The sequence below is a fragment of the Ammospiza caudacuta genome, chromosome 15, assembly GCF_027887145.1.
Source record: "Ammospiza caudacuta isolate bAmmCau1 chromosome 15, bAmmCau1.pri, whole genome shotgun sequence".
Taxonomy (NCBI): Eukaryota; Metazoa; Chordata; class Aves; order Passeriformes; family Passerellidae; genus Ammospiza; species Ammospiza caudacuta.
The window spans coordinates 17555007-17576452 of NC_080607.1; the positions used below are offsets into that span (position 1 = coordinate 17555007).

Sequence of the window (21446 nt, forward strand, 5' to 3'; positions counted from 1 at the left end):
TTAATGTATTGATGGTGCTTGGCAGGGACCTGAAAACAATTTTCCTTGAAAACAGCGCTGTGTTATGTCCTCCAGTCACCTCCTCCTCTGAAACTGCTGTGAGGATGATCTTTGCTATTGATAGTAGAGGTGAGAAGATGAAAAAAACCCCCACACCATCCTTTTGTGCCAATAGGTCCTAGGAAAGGAAAGAACTGAGTGTTCGTGGTTCTTGGAACTTTTGGCGTGTCCTGTTTTACTCTGTAGTTACACCCTTATCCCTGCAGCATAAAAATACCTCCATAAAACATGAATTCATCTCCTGGAGGACAAGAGAACTGAAGAGAAGGAAATAATAAGTCTCTAAATTAAATTAGTGTTTGTATTATAGCTCTTCCCGGTTCTGACATGGAGCTGCTGGTCTTTGGCATGAGCTGCATCATGGCAAAGCTTTGGCATGAGCTGCACCATCAGGGTGGGTGGGGAACAAAGAGGATGCAAGCCCTTGGAACAGCTGTCAGGGGGAGTTTGTAGAGCCATGGAATTACTGAGGATGGATCAATAATGGTGAGGGTGCTTTAAGCTCTTCTAATTGCGAACCCAACACTGCCTCTAGACATCAAAGTCCACCTCTAAACATCAAAAACAATCAAAAGCCTTGGCAAGGGGCAGGAAAATGGTTGATTCTTCAGTTTTTGAAGGGGTTGGAGGAACCTCTTGTTTTGGGCCTCCCCACTTGCTCTGCCAACAGGAATTCTCCTGCAGCACCTCCTGAGGGGAGTTACCTCAAACCTGTGTGGAAAACAGCCAGCTGAACAAGGTATGGAGGAAAAGAGGTCTCTTAGATAAATTCAGCACGAAATATTTACCATGTGTGGCACAAGCCTTCCTCCTTTAACTATTTAACTCTTCTCAGACCTAGAGCTTGCAGCAGTAATCACAAAATCCTGTCTTGGTCATTTTGAAACGTGTAATGAAATTTGCTGTAAAGTGTGTGAAGTCTGCTTTTGATTACAGATGCAGCAGGAACTTTCCAGTCTTCCTTACTTTTATTTGGAGGAGGAAAAAAAAATCCCTTTGCGGTGCATTATGGCAAACTTTTAAGTGTCAGCATGGCTGCAGTGAAAATGTGATCAGGCTGGCACAGCCAGGGTAAATCAGAGTGAAATTCTGGTACGATCTCTTCCCACTGTTCAGAAACACCACTGTGAGCCTCACAGCTGTTTCTTCTGTCTTTGCAGGAGCCCCCCAGAGAGAGAACAATCATCTGTTGTCCAAAAACCCGCATTTTCTAACAGGAACAGGAGAACGAGAGGCACGGATGTGGAATTGTGGCAGCGTGTCACAAAAGAGAGCAGCCAGGGGACAACCAAAGCACAAATCTGCTTCCTGAGGGAGCACAGGGAAGGTGCCACTGCCTCCATCCAGGACAATAAAAGCAGCATGAACAGAATCACTGATGATATAAGAGGTGCTGATGCACTGGAAATTATTTTCCCCCATGGGCACTTCCTTCAATGTCCATGGCCAGCAGTGGCTGTTTGATTTTGTTTGGAAAATGTAAATGGAGAGTTTGGAGTTGTAAATATTTGCATTTCAGCAGCCACACCACACAGTGACCAATGGTCCATTGCATTGCTGTTGTGGCTTGTGGCTGCTCCCAGTCCCATTTCTGGGGTTCTCCTCCCAGTGAGGCTCCCAGCAGCACCCTGAGCCCTCTGATGGATTTTGGGAGCAGTTTTTGGGCATTCTCAAGCATTTTTGTTACTGATGTGGGCCAGTGTAACAAGTCAGAGCTTGCAGAGTTTTTCAGATTAGAAAACCCCTGCCAGTCTCTCACAGTGTGGCATCAAGCAAGCTTTAATTATCATGTGCTTGACAGCAAGAGGTAATTGATTTGTAATTTGTCTTGGGCTTGTGGTTTGGTTTGGGTTTGGCTTTTAATAAGGAACTGCTCTAATTGCCATTTAATGTGCACTGTTCCATCCAATACTTATATTTTTCCACTTGAGTGACTCTTCCCATACTGGTGTCTGTTTAAAATGAAGTTTTTTGTCAAAACAAGAATTGTGATGGGCCACAATCTTCCTCCCTCGAAAGAAAGCAATTATTCAGCCAAAATATGTACACTCTGGTGATTATGTGGATGTATCACTTCCTGCTGGGTATTAAACGGTATGATTTCTGGAGTCTGAACTGGGAATATGATTAATAACAGCTTCTGATACAGCAGATAGCAAATGAAGGCCGAGCAATAGTAATTTTTCATTTGAATCTCAGCCAAATTGGCTGTTTTGCAGTACGGGTCTGTGGCAATTATTTGTTGTTCTGCTTCCTAATGCTGATTTCCTTCCAGAGTTGATCAGCATGAATCTCAGGGAAACACTGAGTCCATAAACACTTGTGGCCAGGTGGAGAAAGCAGAACTGCTGATGGGAGCTGCTTAAAACCAGGCCCTCCTGCAGGACAGGGCCTTTGTGGAGAGCCTGTGGAGAGCCTGGTCCTGGTCCTGGTCCTGGTCCTGGTTCTGGTCCTGGTCCTGGCCCTGATCCTGGTCCTGGTTCTGGTTCTGGTCCTGGTTCTGGTCCTGGTTCTGGTCCTGGCCCTGATCCTGATCCTGGTTCTGGTCCTGGTTCTGGTCCTGGCCCTGATCCTGGTCCTGGTCCTGGCCCTGATCCTGGTCCTGGTTCTGGTCCTGGCCCTGGCCCTGATCCTGATCCTGATCCTGATCCTGATCCTGATCCTGGTCCTGGTTCTGGTCCTGGCCCTGATCCTGGTCCTGGTTCTGGTCCTGGTTCTAGTCCTGGCCCTGGTTCTGGTCCTGCTTCTGATCCTGATCCTGATTCTGGTCCTCATCCTGATCCTGATTCTAGTCCTGGTTCTGGTCCTGCTCCTGCTCCAGGTCCTGGTCTGATCCTGATTCTGGTCCTCATCCTGATCCTGATTCTAGTCCTGGTTCTGGTCCTGCTCCTGCTCCAGGTCCTGGTCTGATCCTGATCCTGATCCTGGCCCTGATCCTCATCTTGATCTTGATCCTGGTTCTGGTCCTGATCCTGATACTGGTCCTGGTTCTGGTTGTGGTCCTGGTCCTGGTCTTGGCCCTGATCCTCATCTTGATCCTGATTCTGGTCCTGGTCCTCATCCTGCTCCTGCTCCTGCTCCTGCTCCTGATTCTGATCCTGGTCCTTCTCCTGGTCTTGGTTCATCTTCCTAAGTAAATTCTAAATTGCTTTGTGCCAGTTTCTCTTCAAATGACCCTTGTAAATGTGTGGGTCTCGTTTGTTTTCCACATTTTAATTGAAACTAGCTGGGTGTAAGGCAGCAGAACGGAGGGTGCTTAAATTCTCATTAAAACAACATGAACAAAAACAGCTTTCATGTGTGCAAGGCACAAACGTGACTGCAAAACCAAGATAATTCCAGATTTTCTGTGAATTGTCAGCCTCTGATTCCAAGTGTGGCTTCATAAGGAAAATGAAACGTGGCTTATACACACACAGGTATAAATGCATAGATATATATATATATATAAATATGTATAAATGCATCTATAACTCATGGTAACTGGAAGGTTCTGCTGCTACTTTTCACTGTGAGCTACCAGTTGCATGATGTGAAAATGCCCATTTTGGCTACTTAGACCCCTTAAATATCCAGCCAGAGTGGGTGTGATTATCCAGCTTCCAGCACACTGGACAAGGCTCTGTTGGAACCGCAAAGAAAACAAAATGATGTTTGAAATCCATTCATTACAGCATTAACATGAGCATGCCAAGCAATTTTTTTGGGAACAATTACAAATTTTCAATCAGAAAAGGCCTTTTTCCAGACTTTTCTCCCTTACAGAAATTACTTTTTGCTTTTAATACATGCTCACTGATTATGCAGGTGGCTTAATGACCTTGTATTCACTGCTGCTTCAATGTGGGAGCTGTACTCTTAGTTAATTCCATCTTTGCCTTTATTGAGAATATCAGATTGCTCCAGGTTCTTTGATCTGGTGGTTTTGATCATGGAGGGCTCTTGCTCACCATTTACAGAGCTGCCCAGATGCACTTATCTCTTCAGAAAAAGTAATATTAGACCTTGTGTTGCATGTCCTGCTCATTCCAGCTCCCAACAGGGCAAGGAAGGGCAGTCCAGCAGTGATTTAATTTTCCCAATAGCAATATTTGTGCATATGCCTCACAAGTTATTTGCCTTTTCTGCTCACCAGTTAGACAGCAAATTGGTAGTAATTATCACATTAAAAGGAAAGCATTACTTCAGGATAGCTGAATAATTTTTCATTAAGGAGAGCTTCCAAAGGGACAGCATTTAAGAAAACAAAGCACAAAACTGTCACACAGCTCCAGCTCTCCCAGGGAATTCTGCTCCCCGAGCTCTCTATTGAAAGTGCTGCTAAATATCCACCCTGCCAACTTTTCCAGCTCCATTATTTGACTTTGATGAAGGTGTGGGGTCCCCTGCATATTCCCTGATATCTCCCCTTGCGGGATGAGATCTCCTGAGCAGCAGGCTTTGGTGGCTGAATCAGAAATCCTGTTCCTTCTGTCCATGGCGCCACTTAAGTCCCGCTTTGGTCTGCAAGGCATCAACCAGAGGAAAGCCAAGCCCTTTCTGCAGCTTTCCTGAGGAAAAGCAAACCTGAGGTGCCCAGTGGGAAACCCAACACCTCTCCACAGATTGCTTTGCACATCATAATTGAGCCGGGCTTGAATATTTCCCCTTGGTTCAGCCTGGCAGTGATTTAACAGCTCTTAGATTCTGCTAAGGAGCTGCACGAGGTCAAAAGATGATATTTAAAATCCACCCTGCCTGAGAAATAATGAGTTCCATTCTGAAGGAGAGCATTGATTTTCACTGTGCTTCTGCTATCACACAGAACTGAGACACCTGTTACAATATTTTTCTGTTATTTGAACAAATAAAAAAATTGTTATTTGTTATTGAAATTTGTTATTTGCTCTTGGGTGCTTTAAATCTCTGTATTTTAAGTTTTAAGTTTGAAAGGATTATTGGCTTATCTGTCATTTAACCCTTACAAGTACAATAAGTTTTTGGCCAGTACAAATTAACAATACCAAAATAGAAAGGCCAAAGCCACAGGGCAAAATTTTCTGGAATCTTTTGTAGGTTTTCCTTTTGGGAATGAGCAGTGGTAGATAAAATAATATAAAAATCTTCTTGCTAAGGGAGCAGGGTGGAGGCAAAGGCTCCCTTGCCTCATTTCTGGGTTTGCCTCTGGAAATAGCTGAGCATGGGAAGTGCAGCTTTTCCTGCCAGCCAGCAAAGGAGGGATTTTAATACAAGAGAAAAAACCCTTTACAAGGAGCAGTCACAGTGGTGTGTCAGCCCCTGGTGAAGCTGCCAAATAAACAACCAGAGAAGGCAGAAATCAATTCCAGACCAAGTTAGGTAATATGATATGGGAAAAGAAAGCGATGAAGTGAAACTTGGAGAACATCTTGTTTTTTCTGCTTGGTGAATTGGTTTGTAAAAAGAATATTTGGTCACTTATGTGTGCCCTGTCTGATTCCATGTGTGCCTGGTTTAATTTCAGTAGATTTTGTACCTGTTTATTACCCACTCATAGAAATTATGGAACAGAAAGAACACTCCTTTATCTCTTGATAAAAATGTACTGTCCTGTGATATTTTGCTTGTTTCCAATGTCATTCCCATTTTCCCAGCATTTAAAACTTAGCATTTAGTAGTTATTATCTTTGTAACAGAATTTATGATGTGTGGTTCCTATTTTAAAGAGATTTGTGTTAAGAACAAAAGAATCTATGGATTTTGGGCAATAACAATAGGATAGACTTATCAAATTGCACCTCAGATCATCCACAGAAAGGCTAAATTCCATGAATCAGTGATGGAAACAATGCTTGCACTGTTATTACACCCACAAGTCCACTTGTACTTGTTCTCAGTTGGAAATAATTTCAGTTTCAACTTCTCTTGCTTAGTTAAAGGCAAAACCCCTGTGTGTTTTTTAATCTAAATGCAGGTAGCCAAAGAGAACAATGGCTCATTAGTAAAAGCTTTTTACCACAGAAATATGCAACTGTCCCTTTGTCTGCAAATACACACAATTCCTGATTTAACAGGAACTGTTAAACTGTGTCTCAGTGCACATTTTTCTGCGGCTTCTCATTTTAATCAAAGGGAGCTTTGATTTCATGAAGAATCCCCTGTGGGGTGATGCTGGCTGGTTGAATTCACCTGGGTGGATTTTAAATTTTTACTTGTGGCCTCTCCAAAGTGGGTTTGCCAAGGGGAAGATGCTCAGAGCTGCTCCTGGGCACACATCCGCAGGTTTTGGGGATAGGAATGACATCCCAGCGACTGGAGCCGCACAGGATCATTTATGGCTTGGCAGATTTGTGCCACGTTACACATGGATTATTGGGGGTTTTTTTAGGTGTTCTCCTGGCATTAAACAGGGAAGCACTGTCAAATATTACTGAGGGGATGGGGGGAATGATTTATCTGTTGAGTTTCATTTGAGAGCGGTGCAGAGGAGCAGGGGCAGAGCAGAGAGCCTGCCCAGAGCTCTGGGGTGTGCCTGGCAAGGGGCACGGACACCCAAAGCAGCCTCATCCACCCCTTGTTGGTGTCCCTGTCAGCTTAAACAAACCCGAGAGGAAAACTGATTTTAGGGAATTGTAGCTGATTCCGCTTTAAAAAAAAAAAAAAATAAATCTGTTTTAGCACTCCTTTGGTGATCACTGATGAGCACTGTGTCCATTTTTGCTGTTGCCTTCCCCTGGAGCTGAGTGTTGAGGTCACAGCACAATGCAGGGGTTGCTGTTCTGCCTTGATTTGTGGATTTAAATAGCCCCCGTTTCACTGAGACACACCGCTGTCCTTCAGGAGAAATACACAGATTGTTATTACATAAACATCCAGGACAATGCAGTTCCCTTGTGATGACAGCACTGAAGTGTTTGGGTTAAGTTTCGTACACCAAGCTGGATGTTCAAACACATTAATTACTTTCTTACAAATAAATTTACTGCACGCCTCATATTCGGTCCTGCCTCCTTTCTGGTTTGTTTTGCCAAAAATTTCTGGATTCCCCAAGTCAGTTCCTTTCATGCAGAGAAATTTGAAAATGAAAGATGACATTTATTTACTGTCCCTGTGCCATTTCAAACCCTGAAATTACGAGTCCTTGATTTAGATTTAGACCTTTCCAAGTACATGCTGTACAATTTTAAGATTACTAAAGGCAAACTTGTTCACAAGTAGCACATAATTGACTGGAAGCAGAGGCAATAAAAGGCTGCGAGTGCAAGGGCTGGTGTTTTGCCCAAGTGAGGAATAAGCTCAGACTCACTGTGAGAGACAAGGGCTTGGTGAAGAGGTTCTCTGGTCTTGAAGGCTGAAGACAGGAGTAATGTGCAGGCTTTGGGAGATCAGACAGGAACAGGGATGGTTTCTGTCTTAATCAGCTGCAGACTCTTGATTTCACACTTGTGGAGTCCTGATTGGCACCACAGATACTCACCCTCAGGGCTCTGCCACACCTCACACATCCCCACGTGCACCCAGGGCTGTTTGCAGCCTGCTCCCACTCTGTGCCCACCCAGCCTTCTCCTGCCTCTCATTTTACCTGATCTTCCCTTTGAGGTGTTGAGGAAAACCTGCATTGCCCTGCCAGGAGCAGCTGTGCTGTGCTCACGTTCCTGCTGCAGGCAGGGCTGGGGGATCCTGGAATGCTCTGGGCTGGGAGGGACCTCAAACCCACCCAGTGCCACCCCTGCCATGGCAGGGACACTCCCACTGTGCCAGCTGCTCCCAGCCCTGTCCTTGGGCACTGCCAGGGATGCAGGGCAGCCACAGCTGCTCTGGGCACCCTCCCAGGGCAGAATTCCTCCCCAATATCCCATTTCACCCCCTCTGTTTCACTTTGAAGACTTGAATCATCCCACAAGAGTGGATTTTCCCCTTGGAAGTGGGGCAGGGAGCTGTGGGGCAGTTGCTGCTCCCCTGGTGTCCCTGTGCTGTGCAGGGCTCTGCGGCTGAGACTGGGCTGCAAACAGCAAAGGGGTTCCCCGTGTCTCTTGTGACACCCCATCTGTGGCTTCCTCCCAAACTGAGGTTTAGGTGAAGCCACCAAACAGCAAACCCTGGTCCCCACCCAGGCCCCAACAAATAGAAGCTTTTTATTTCAGTGGCAATGCAGTGTTTGTACCAATGGCCTGAACAGTGACCTTGCTTGACTGCAGAGTTCTGTGCCTGACTTGGTTATTTGCCCATTAATACAAATGCTGTCAATTATAAAATATTTAGACACTTATTGATGGGGAAATTGCCTGCACAGTGCTGAATTTAATGTGAAAGAAACAAATCTGTCTGTAATTGGCAGAATATGCTGTGTGGAGTTGACTTAGCAGGATAACTCCTGTTCCTAGGAATTCAAATATTTGTCTTAAATATATGAGGATTTCCTAACACATCTTTGAGCACATGGCAATCCTACAATGTCTGTGAACTTCTTGATTTTCCTGCAGAAAAACTGACTCAATAAATCCATAATAATGATACCTTTAGAGGCAAAATATATAATTTAGCCTGCCATTTCTTAGACCATCTGGGGGGAAACTGCACATATCTTGTTCAGCCCAGCACTCTCCTCAAGGAAGAAACATTTGTTATTTTGAGCAGGTTGCATGTTGGTATACAGGTGGTGATTACATGTTGGTATACAGGTGGTGGCATTTCCCTGCAGCCCTGCCCAGGGGCAGATTCCCAGCTGGAAATGTTGCTCTGGGTGCTCCTGGGTGGCTCCTGCTGGACTTCTGACCCTGGGGGTGGCTGAGCATCACTTCAGGGCTCCCTCCTCATCAACATGTTTATGTCTGTCCTGCTGCCTGCAGTGCAGCCCTGTTCTTCCCTTCCTTTCCCCTTTTCCCTTTTCCTTTTCCTTTTCCTTTTCCTTTTCCTTTTCCTTTTCCTTTTCCTTTTCCTTTTCCTTTTCCTTTTCCTTTTCCTTTTTCCTTTTCCTTTCCTCTTCCTTTTTCCTTTTCCCTTCCATTTCCCTTTCTTTCCCCTTCAATTTCCCTTTTCCTTTCCCCTTCTCCTTCCATTTCCCCTTGTCTTTCTCTTCAATTTCCCTTTTCCCTTTTCCCTTTTCCCTTTTCCCTTTTCCCTTTTCCCTTTCCCCTTTTCCCTTTTCCCTTTTCCCTTTTCCCTTTTCCCTCCCCCCTGGCTCTGTAGCTGTGAGCATTCCCTCTCTCGCTGCTGTTTTGGGGTTCAGCCCCAAGGACATTCCCTCTTTTCCTTCCCACCAGGGCCAGCCTTGCTGTGACCCTGCATCCCTGGGTCCATCAGTGCCCCACAGAATTCCAGAGCGGGCTCAGAGCTGAGGGTGTGCACAAACCCTGGGGCTGAGCAAACCCACCCCTCTCCTGGGTAACCTGGTGCCACAAGGGGTCAGGGATCTTTGGGGGGGGCGGGGGGTTTATGGATTCTCTTCCTGCACATGGCACTGAAAATTTGGCTTTTCCCCCTCATTTTTGTGAAGATTTCCGTGCCAGGAGCAGCCTGGGGCAGTGGGAGGTGTCCCTGCCCATGGCAGGGGTGACACTGGCTCACCAAGTTCCCTTCCAGCCCAACCCATTCCATGATTCTCTGAATTGAGAGGCCTTTCCCCAGTGTTAGTCTCTGTTTTCAGCTTTATGAGCCCCCAGACTGGTTTGCTGTGCGTGGTGCTCTGACAGAAGCAAACATGATTCCCAGTGATCTCTCCAGATTTTATTCAGCAGAATAGGTTTTGCTTAGAGGCAAAGCACTGCATCAGTCCTGCTAAAATTGCTTTTAAAAGAGAAAAAAGAAGGACATCAGAGAAATAAGGAGGACATCAGGTGCAACAAGAGCTAAATACACAATAACCTGAGGCAGAACATCGTGGCAAACCATGCTCCAGAGTGTAGGGGTACAGAACACTGAGGAAAAGCAGAGATTTTTTACAACAGGCAGGCACAGTTCGTGCACACCACAGAAGTTTTGTGGTTCCCGTGCTGATTTCACCTCCTTGTGCCACCTCAGCTGCTGCAAGGTGGGACAGGCTGGGCCAGCAGGACACAGCTGAGCTGGGCTTGGGGACACACACACAAAGCTGAAAGCTTTTGGCTTTGCCAGTCAGTGGCATTGTCTTTGGTCTCTTCTTGAAACAGGGAGAATTTCCATTTGTGCCTGCTCTGCTCCACAGTGAGGTTTTGCTTCTTTTATTATTTTAATTTGACCTTTCTAAAATGAAGGGTTGTAGGATTGGGTAAGTGCTGGAACAGAAGGAGTGCTGGAAAGGGGGAAGTCTGGAGGATGTGATTATGAGAGGAAGTGAGAACTCAATTAAGGAATTTTGGGTGTGATCAGAGGAAAGGAGAAGTAGGGAACATGAGGTTGGTTTGTGGTGGGACAGACTGTGGCTGAAGCACAGAGTGCTCCAGTGCAGTAGTTTTAAGTGAATTTGCTCACCAAGTTGCACAGGTAATATGCTGGGATAGGAGAACTGGTTCTTGGCCCCAGGAGGATTATCCAGCCCATAAGAGTGGGAAATGGGGCTGTTCCTGTGGGATGCTGAGGATCAAACGCAGGCCAGGAGGTGCAGGGTGGGAAATGTGACTCCCCACAGGCAGCAGGGCTGGGTCTGGAGCCCCTGAAACAGCAGCACCAGAGCGGGGCAGAAATGGGGACACGGGAGCTGGGGAAGCTCTGCGCGCATCAATTGATTCTCACCTGGCAGAGGGGAGTCCCAGAAAAAGAGAAAAATATCAACCCAGCAACTCCACCAAAATAAGAAGGAATAAACCAGAGAGTTTTAAGTCAAATGAGATCTTTGAGATGTTTGAAAGCATCAGATAGCTCTGAGGGTTTGGGGATCCCCCCCTGCTGAAAGCGAGGTACCAGCAAGGTGCCAAGCAGCCTTTGGGATGGCTCAGGGTGCTCTCAGCCTGGCACTGGTGGTGTCACTGCCCGTGCTGTGTCTGCAGCAGCCCCTGCTCGGGGACAGTGAGCTGGCTGAAGGCGCTGCAGGGTTTGTGGGTTTGTTCTGCAGAAAGCAAAGACTGAACTGGTGCAGCTGCGGGAGCTCGCTGTGCGTGGCACTGACACCCAGGGGTTGGAGAGGGTGGCACACAGCCCTGGTGCTCTCCTGTGCCCAGGGCAGCAGCCCCCAGCCCCTGAGTGCAGCCTGGAGCTGAAGGAAGGACATTTATTATTGTTCTGCCCCAGGAGATTTATTTCTCAGTGGGTAAAGTCCTCTCTGCCGCACACATCTGACTCCTTCCAGCTGCTGAACTGGTGGTATTCCAGCAGCTGAGAGGTGGGTATTTCTAAGGACTCCCTGCAGATTTTACACAAAGCTGCATTCAAAGTGTTTTGCATTTTAGCTCTTTCTGCTGTTCAGATCCGTGGATCTCATTAGTGAGGGTTTATCAAAAGGAGGCTTCTAAGAGTTTTTACAAACGTAGCAATTACTACATTGATCAGGGCATTCCAGCTTTACAAAAATAATCAGAAATTCAAGGGCATAATACTCTTATATCACAATAAATAATGCAAAAGCCTTCACATGAGTCAATCCTATCAGGCAGCTGTTGAAGCCACGCTGTCACTGACACTGTAGTGATAACTGATTTCAGAGCAATAGAATTGTTTGCTTTCACCCTTTGAAAACTGTACTCAGGCTGCTTTATGGCAATCAGCAAAAATGTCAGTCTATTCTTTCATTAAAAGGTGGGTGTAGAACAATGCTGTTACCTGCTGGTGTTTGGAAAAATAGCTTTCCACAGAGGTTACTAATGAAATCTTTTAGAAAACTGACTTGTTGGCAGTGGCACTGAGATAAAGCAACAGGCACAAACGAATGAGGGAATGTTATCTCAGTCTCTAGAAAGTGGCATTCCCTTTCAGGATTCCTTTCTCCCAGTAAGTGTTTTGTAACCACTCTGGATTTCTTTCCATTATAACCATTTGAAAAACTTCAAATAATTCAGTTGAAACCGGTTTTCACTCTAAAAAGTAGGAAACAAGGCATCATGTAGGAGGCTTTTGTCTTTCCTGCACCCTTCCTTCAGGCACTGCGTTTAAAGTGAGCTGCTCTGCGTCTCAACATCTACATAAATATATTTATATTTATACACCCATGCCGTGTTTTTTCCACCCAAAACCAGGTGTTTACAGCATGCACTGTCCCACACTCATGCCATAGCAGCAACACACGATTTCTTTGAAAGTCTTCCTCATCTCCAGGCTCCTGAAGGCGTAAATGAGCGGGTCAATGACGGAGTTGCACATGATGAGCACCAGGTAGGTGTTGAAGTGCGCCGTGTAGCAGATGCAGTAGGGGTTCATGGGGCAGGAGATGATGAGGATGAGGTGGAGGAAGAAGGGCGCCCAGCAGACGATGAAGACCCCCAGGAGGATGGTGATGGTGACGGCGCCCTTCATGCAGGTGCGCTGGGGGGGCACGCCCTCGACGGGCAGCGCCGCGATGCGCTTGACGTGCAGGCGGGCAAACAGGAACATGTGCACGTACAGCGAGGCCATCAGCAGCAGCATGGTGAAGAACATGGTGATGAGACACACAATGACAGTTTTGCTCTCCGAGTAGGCAATGAAAATGATGCCACAGATGATGCACGCCACCCAAATGAGCACAATGAGGGTCAGGGCTTTCTTCACCGTCATGATGCTGTGGTAACGGAGGGCATAGAAAATAGTGATGTACCTGTCGATGGCTATGACCAAGAGGTTGCAAATGGAGGCTACCAGAGAAATACAAATCATGGAGTCAAAGACATTGTCCATGTGCTGGATGAAGTGGTCGTCGATGATCAGGTAGCCGTTGCTGAGGATGGCGATCATCACGGTCTCCAGGGCGTTGGACATGCTCACCAGCATATCTGCCACGGCCAGGCTGCAGAGGAAGAAATACATGGGGGAGTGCAGGTTGCCGTTCTTCAGCACTGCCAGGATGACCAGGATGTTCTCCAGCAGGCTGATGATGCCCAGAGTCAGGAAGACCTCGGCTTTGATGAAGACCTGCTCGCAGAACCCGTCGCCGCTGCGGTTGGTGGGGACGGAGTCGTTGAGATCCTCGCTGGCGTTCAGCAGCAGGGGCTGCAAGGAGAATGCAGAGCGTGTGGTGTTCATGGCCAGCACAGCAGCTGGGCTCACCCCTGGCTGGGCACCTGAGGCAGCACAGGTTAAAAAGAGAAAAAAAAATACAAAATGGAAAGCAGGTCCTTCCAAGCTGCTGCTGTGCATGTGGGGTGCGATCGAGCAGGACTTTAGTCACTTTTACAAGGGCAAACATCAAACAATCTGCATTTACAGTGGGTTCTATGCCAGGCTGCTCTTTCCTTTAGAAGAAAGCGATCTCCCAAGCCTGTGGGCAGCAAACAGCTGTGTCTGCAGGGAGGAATCGGCAGCAGGGCATGGCTGGGCTCAGCTCTCCTGGTGATGAGAAGCAGAGTTTCCCCTTCTGCCGGGGCAGCCAGCGTGCTGCAGCTCAGCCCAGCATCCGTTGCTATTTCCGTGGCAAGGAAGGAGCCGAGAACGAAGGGATTTATAGATGCAAGAAAGAAAAACCAACTCCTCCTGCAGCGTGCGAGCGGAGCGTTGGCCATTGAGAGCGAGCACCTGCGTGAGTGACAGCCGGAGCACCTGGAGCGGCATCCCGAGCATCCCAAACCGTCTGGCGCCCTCTGCAGAGCCCGAGCAGCCTGGACCTGCCCCAAAATCCCTCTGGAAAACGTCAAATCCATCCCGAAACACTTCCTGCCCGCTCCGTGGCAGGGTTTTGGTGCTCGGACACCCTCCGTGCACCTTTGGGTGGCCACTAGGACTGGCCTGAACGGGGATTGTTCCCATTCAAACCTCGGCAGGACTGGGGAGATTTTCATTTATCACATGTGAGCAGGCAAGCATAAGGTAGATTTTCCTTGGGCTTTATTCCTTGTGTATTTCTGTGGCACAATTTTCTTAGTTTGATTTTTTAAAAGCGCTTGCTGATGTCTAAACCCTTCCCACCTCATGTTTTTGCAGAAACAGTTTGGAATCATTAATGTTTGGGGCTTCTGTGCAATTTTCTTAGTTTGATTTTTTAAAAGCGCTTGCTGATGTCTGAACCCTTCCCACCTCATGTTTTTACAGAAACACTTTGGAATCAAGTGCAATGTCACTTATATTAATGTTTGGGGCTTCTCTTGCAGGTTTGTTAGCTTAAAAAAGTCACAAATCTCTCCCAGTTTCATTGTGAGCTCACAGAATTACTGCCTTGCACCCACAATTCAATACCAAGAGGCAGCACTTCTCAAATTTAACCTGCAGGAGACAGATTTACAAGGACAGGGTCCAGTGCAGCAGTTTAAAGTGAATAAATAGCTGGGGATTTGCTCATATTACCAAGTTGCACAGGCAATATGCTGGGATAGGAAGTCATTAAATGTGTTGCATCATGAATTTCTGAACGTATGTGACAGCAGGACAAGCTACCATTTGCACTGAGGTGCAATTTGAGGTGGAAATGGAATTTCGTACACCCAAGTGGATTAATGGCACCATCAGCTTTGCCATTAAGCACTAAAAATAGTGGGCTGGAGCCTCCTGCGTGACAGCAAACTCACACTGGCTCTGAGGCCAGTGCTGAGGGGGGAGAAGCTGTGTCTGCACCAAAAACAGCAACATGGCAGCCCTTGTTTCCAGAGAATTTCTCTGCTCAGCTCTGGAAAACCTCAGTGATCTGAAATGTCATTAAATATTTTGTATTCTCCTTAGTTCCAAAGGATTTCTCTGCTCAGCACTGGAAAAGCTCTGTGATCTGAAATGTCACTAAATATTTTGTATTCTCCTTATTTTCCAAAGGGTTTCTCTGCTCAGCACTGGAAAACCCCCATAATCTGTCACAAAACATTTTATATTCTCATCTAATAAATTGCTGCTCCTCAGCTTCCCGTTCCTGCTTCATGTCCAGGGATCCAGGGAGTGACTGGGATTATTGCAATGCAAAAACAATGGCAATTGCAATTACTGCAAAGCAGGCAGGTTGCTCTCACATCCACCCCAGTGCTGCGGTGGATTTTTGTGTCCTGGATGTGCAGGACCCAATTCCCATTCCTTTCTTGGCCAGAAAAATGAGATTTCCCGAGCACAAAGATGGATTTGTCAGCTTTGCACTGCCAGACGTTTCCTTCAGCAGCAGCCTCTGATCCAGCCCTGCCACCATCTCTGCTTCTCTGCCCTTCACTGTCTGAGCCTTCCAAACTTGAAATTATTACCCAGCCCCAGAATCTCCAATGAAAGTTTTGTGTGCTTCAATCACAGCAGATGGGTCCCTTAAAGAATCCTGAGCAGCCCTTAAATAGAGCTCAGAACAACCTGCCCTGAGCCCACAGAGGTGCAGCGGGTTAAATGTGGAAATTAGATTTATGGTGATGTCTCTTACATTGCTCTCATTTGTGTTCTGTCCTAAAATAACTCCTTTTCTAAGAAAAATAAGCTGTAAATAAGAGGATGTCAGCACAGTTAATGAAATATTGGCTGTGATGAAGGCAAAGCAAAGGTTTGGCTGTTTTATCCACCAGCAGAAATGAACAATTTTCCCAGGTAGAAAACTCTGCCATGTTTTACAAAGCAGTTAAAAACAAGGCTGATTTTATTTTTTTAATGCTGTTATTGCTCAGTTGTTTCTTCACTAGTGAAACTATTTAATCCTCAGGGAAAGGTAAAGGGAAAGTAGCATTTACTGCTAAATGTGGATCATGGAATTTCCTAAGAGAAATTATTGTTTAACGCTTGACATGAGACTGGGCTGATAATGGCTGATAAATGTGTATCACTTTCCTTTATTCTCACTCTTTTTAACAGTGGTTTCTACCAGACAAAAGTGGAAATTTTAAAGGAAATTAGAGGATAATAAGCAGATATTTTCTCCCGTGCAGCTGGGAATTATTGTTGTCCTGAAGTTTCAAGTAGCCAAACCAGTGAGTGAAAACCTCTCAAAGACTTTTCCTCTGTGTTGTTCTTTGTGGAAAAGGACTTAAAAGTTGAAATATGTTCTCTCAGCAAAGCAAACAATGCTGATTTTGAATTCTGTGCACATTTCTGGAAGGGGCTGCCTCAGCACAGTTTAAATTTCTGATAATGAAATATTTGACAAAATAAAGGAAACTTCAGATCTGATTCAGCATTTGTACAACATGAACCGCTTGACTACTGACTTTGAGAAAAAATCTCTTTAATAATTTTCACTGAAACATGGAGATCACTCGTTATGATAAAGAGCAGAAACACACTTTGGGACATTTTCTATGATTGTATAAAATGCTTATAAAATATATAAAATTGTCTAAAATTATTTCTAACTCACGATTATAAAACTCAAAAAAATCTTTAATAATTTTTACTGAAACATGGATAGATCACTCGTTATGATAAAGAGCAGAAACACACTTTGGAACATTTTCTATGATTGTATAAAATGATTATAAAATATATATAAAATTATTTCTAATTCTAATTTATTAAGCTCAAAAAAATCTGGACATAGGAGCCTCACAAGAGCATGGCAGGTGAGGAAACCAAAGTAAAGACACAGTGATTTACTGAAATGCTGTGTTTTTCTTCAATATCTTGAGGAGACAGCTTTCCAAGAGCAATTTTTGCCCTCTCAGAGTCACAGGCTTCAGGATCCCTTGCCACACCAGGTCTTGGATGTAATAATGGAGAGATTTCCATGTCTTCCTCCAAGAAGTTGCAGTTCCTGCAGCTCCCATCACGCCCAGAGCTAATAATGTTATTTTCCAGTCTGAGGCAAGGATGGATCTGACATCAGCTGTGGTCAGAGATGTTAAATCTGCCTGGGCCACATTGCTGGCAGAGGTTTTCACAGTGGAAGGGCAAATCCTCACCTCATACAAGGAGCTGAGTCCCTGCTGAAACCAAGCACCAGGAGTTTGCATCCTCTGGGATGTTATCCACTGAATGCTCCTTCCTCAGCGAGGGGAAGGAGCACCAAATCCTGATTGCAGCGAGGGGGCTTTCAGAGGAAGATTTCTATAATTTCTGCCAGTTAAAAGGTTAATTTAAACAGCCTCAACTTTGGGACATTTTGGACAATTTTCCTTCCCGTCCCTGCGTAAGAGGAGACAAAGCAGAGCTGATTGCAAAACACTCACCAGCACCTGCAGGTGCTTCTCATGTGAAAGGGAATTGAAGTGTTTTACACCGACAATGCTCAGTGTCAGTTCTGTTCTCTGGTTTGCAGAGTGAGAGACAAGCAGACGTGATTGATCCAGCTGCATTCTGCTCTTCAGCTTCACCAGGGCCAAACACCCCTGGAACATCTTCCCATCTCCCTGGAAGCTTCAGAAACCCCCTTGCCCTGTGCTGCTGGGGCTCAGGGATGGCTGAATTTGGCATTTTCGTACCCCAGCAGCAGCGCTGGGGTTTGAAAATGCCAAGTTTTCAAACCTCATGCCTGGACCAGAGAGAGTTGAAGGATTTTGGAGGCTGGCAAGGTTTAAAGATGATTTTACTGAGCTGTGGATGCTGTGGGTGGATGGATATTGGGAGAAGTTGCTCTGCTAAATGCTCAAAGCTCCTCAATTTGTTGCAGCACTCGCAGTGCAGTGTTGCTGCTTTCCTGACAAGAAGGACAGAAAAAAGCCCCACAACCAGACCCAATCCTTTAATTTTATTCACCAGTTAGGTCTAACTGCTGCCTTTCTAATTTTGTCCAAGGGTTTCCTGCTCTATTCTTTTTGTGGGTTATAAAAATTCCAACTTCAGTGCTTTTATCTGTGTTGTTTTTACCAGTAACTTCCAGGACAGAGAAAGGCTGGTTATTTGTTATGGTTTGGGGATAACAAGGAATTGCCTACCCTCCAAAATGCTGCTCCTCAACAATAAAATGGGATTTAAATGCTCTTCAGGTTTAGTGAAGTTGTTTTTTTTCCCAGATTCTGCAGTTTGCAAAGTGAGCCAGCTGTTTTGAGTAATGTCAGACTACTGGGTGTCAATACAGAATATTTTCTGTCAGAAATGGAAGGTCCTTAATTTAGAAAGCAAAGTAGATTTGGAAAGCCAACATGATTCAGGTAACCTTTCATGAATTTATTATGGAAAACAGAAGTGACAACTACTTATTTTGCCATTTCTTTCCTTCTTTTTATTTTCACTTGAAGTCTACAAGATGATTTACACATCTTTGAGTTCAATAATAATCTAATAATAATAATAATAACAATAACCTAAACCTCTTAATGATAACCTAATCTATACTTAGGTGTTTCTGAATAGCACATTTTCCTGTTTGGCACAAAAGGAGAAGCTGAGGTTAAAGTTTTGTTTGCTCTGAATATTGTCTTGGAAAGAAAAAGGGGTTGCCATGAAAAGGTTCCATCTGTCACTCATCCTGCACCACTTCCGATGGCAGAAATATCGGAATTGCAGCTGGTTCCACACTTTTGTGGCTGCTTGGAAAGTTCCCAAAATGTTTTGCAGCCTTGCTCTTCCAGGCAGAGCCTTGGGGACGCAGGTGCCAGAACCCCCAAGGAATCAAGGCTGACTTGAGGAGCTGCAATAGATTGTGGAGCACAAACAAAAAATAGATTGTGTCACAAAAGGTTTTGTGCTCCACAGCCCACTGCAGAGGGGCAGAGTGACCCTTCAATCCCCTCGTACTCCTCCTTGTCCCCCCCTTTGAATCCGTGTTCTGTTATTGCCCTCTGGTAGTTATTAATTATTTTTGTATGTAAATCTGTCTTGGTTTGAAAAGGCAGAATTATATACAAAAGGCAGGAGGCTCCCTTGAAATGGAGAATGTAAACCCCCTCTCTCCAAATGGGGATGCTCCCCCAGCCCCTGAGCCCAAAGGCAAGGCTGATTCCCATGGATTTCCTCCTTTGAACAGTGCCAGCATCCCCAGCAGCCTTTCCCTGGCCACAGTCACCGAGAATCCCTGCTTTTCTGACTCATTTAAACTCACAAACCCTTCAAACTTGTTCCTTTATAATCCACTTTTACAGAGCCTTTCCCTGGCCACAGTCACCGAGAATCCCTGCTTTTCTGACTCATTTAAACTCACAAACCCTTCAAACTTCTTCCTTTATAATCCACTTTTACAGAGCCTTTCCCTGGCCACAGTCACCGAGAATCCCTGCTTTTCTGACTCCTCTCATTTAAATTTACAAACCCTTCAAAATTGTTCCTTTCTGATCCATTTCCACAGAGCCATTCCCTGGCCACAGTCACCGAGAATCCCTGCTTTTCTGACTCCTCTCATTTAAATTTACAAACCCTTCAAAATTGTTCCTTTCTGACCCATTTCCACAGAGCCATTCCCTGGCCACAGTCACTGAGTGTCCCTGCTTTTCTGACTCTCATTTAAACCCACAGACCCTTCCAAGTTGTTCCTTTCGGATCCATTTTGAACAGCCTGGAATTGCAGCAGTTTCTGGTGCCACCCTGTGTCCCAGAGGAGCAGATCTGTGCCGCTGCCACTTCCTCTGGGCATTGGGACATTTTGGGTTTGACTTCTTGGCCCTGGGGTGCAGCATCAGGATGAGCACGGTGAGACCACCAGGGAGGGTGAGAGGGTGAGACTTCTGCATGAAATGAGTTTGAAAAATTAATTAATTTATGAATTGGTGCTTTGGCTTTGCCTGGAATTGCTCAAGGCCAGGCTGGGCAGGGCTTGGAGCAACCTGGGATAGGGGAAGGTGTCCCATGGCAGGGGATGGAATGAGATGAGCTTTAAATTTCTTTTTCAACCCAGAGATTCTGTGATTCCATTATTGCTGTTTGCTGCCCAAAGGAAATTGCCCAGGTGGATGAAGAATTGTTATTTTTGGAAATGTATGGGCTGTCCCTTCCCTTGATGCTGACCATGAACCACTGTCAAAGCTGCTGGGGACATTTTTGCTGTTCAAAATTCAGCAGCTGAGTTCCTTGTGCATTATCAGTCAAGGGAATTACTGATAGCCCCATTGCTAATTACTGATTTGCTTTATTTATGTGTCAAGCTGCCACTGTGCTTTGCAGATGTATTTTACAAATAAGTGAAGAATAACTAAAGAAGCCAAAAAATGACACTTCCATCAATCAGACTTCATGTACCAACTTCTTCATTGTAATATATTTGCTCCAAGTTCCTACTTTTATTTCTTTTCCTTTTATGGATCCTCCCATTATGCATCCAGAATACTGAATTAATTAAAAAATTAACTCATATTACCCTGAAAAAATTATGACTCACATTTTATGGGAGAATATTTCTTTTATGGTGTATCAGGTGAAACATATAAAAGTTTAAATTTTCTTCCTGAACAAGGGTGCTGCAAAAATGGGCAGAATTTTGCTGAGCATCACTAGATGTCACCCTCGACCTGAATTTAGTTTTACAGAAGTTTTAATTTTAAATTACTCATCTTCTGTTCCCACACTCTCCCCTCTTCCCCCCCTTGCATTTAATGCACCTTCCAGTTCAGTGCAGCACAAACTGTCATGCATCAAAATTTTCCTTGCTTAAAACCAGAATCAAAATTAGACCAAGTGGAAATTGCTGGATTCTGCAGTACCATCAACTTCAGTGCTTGATCAGCACTGAGGGGACAGAAAAAGCAAAACCTCCTGGGACAGGGTTTCTTTCTTTCTGTCTGGTTGGATTTTGTTCCGATCCTGTTGGAATCTCCATTGTGGGAAATGAAGAGGAATGCTGAGGTCAAACCCCCATAAAGTCACGAGGAGCTCTCACTTCTCTGTTTCAGCACCATTTTCACAGGAAAATAAAGAAAGGGCCCTTTGATAAAGCAGGTTCAGGCTGCAATTTTCAGGTGCAGCGAGTTTTCAGGGAAAGGCTTTGTTTTTCAACTCTGAAATTCCTTGTGAGAGCATTCCAGCCCTGCTGGAACATTCACGCTTGAGTGAGAGGCAAAAATGTGTTTATGAAGTTCATGCTGTATTTGTGTATTTATTTAAAGGATAATTTCATTCAGCTCTCATTTTTTTTTTTTTAACCTGAAATAACTTATTTCATGGAGTTCTTTCCTTAGGTGAAAACGTTTGGGAGATTTCCTTAGGAAATTCTTGATGAAATGAAAAAGAGAGTTTTGCATATTAAAATAATTAAATAAAAATAATTAAAATAAATAGAATCCTGTCATTTCCCCACCCTCAAATGTTCTGTGCTGCTGCAATCATGTTAGAAAGAGAAGTTCCTTGGGATTCTTTAATTTTCAAAAGAAAATCCTTGTTCCTCAAGGGCTGAGCATTCTAACAGGGAAGAGGCTCCCCCTTCTAGTCGTTTTGGGAACACTCAGAATCACTAGAAATGTGATTCTGAGTGAATTAATTGCTATTTTATTTTAACCAAATGGCTGTCAAAGAAATGTGTTTCTCATTAATCCTTTTTCTAGTTTAGTGAAAAATTTCCATCTGCCACTCTGGACATA

The 21446-nt window shown here is 45.0% G+C and overlaps 1 protein-coding gene across 1 annotated transcript; it reads right to left on the minus strand.

The window, feature by feature from the left end:
- Nucleotides 1-12168: 12168 nt before the first annotated feature.
- On the minus strand, nucleotides 12169-13260 carry MC3R (melanocortin 3 receptor). Its single transcript, XM_058814820.1, has one exon. It carries the CDS (start codon nucleotides 13258-13260, stop codon nucleotides 12169-12171), a length of 1092 nt encoding a protein of 363 aa, XP_058670803.1.
- Nucleotides 13261-21446: the final 8186 nt, after the last annotated feature.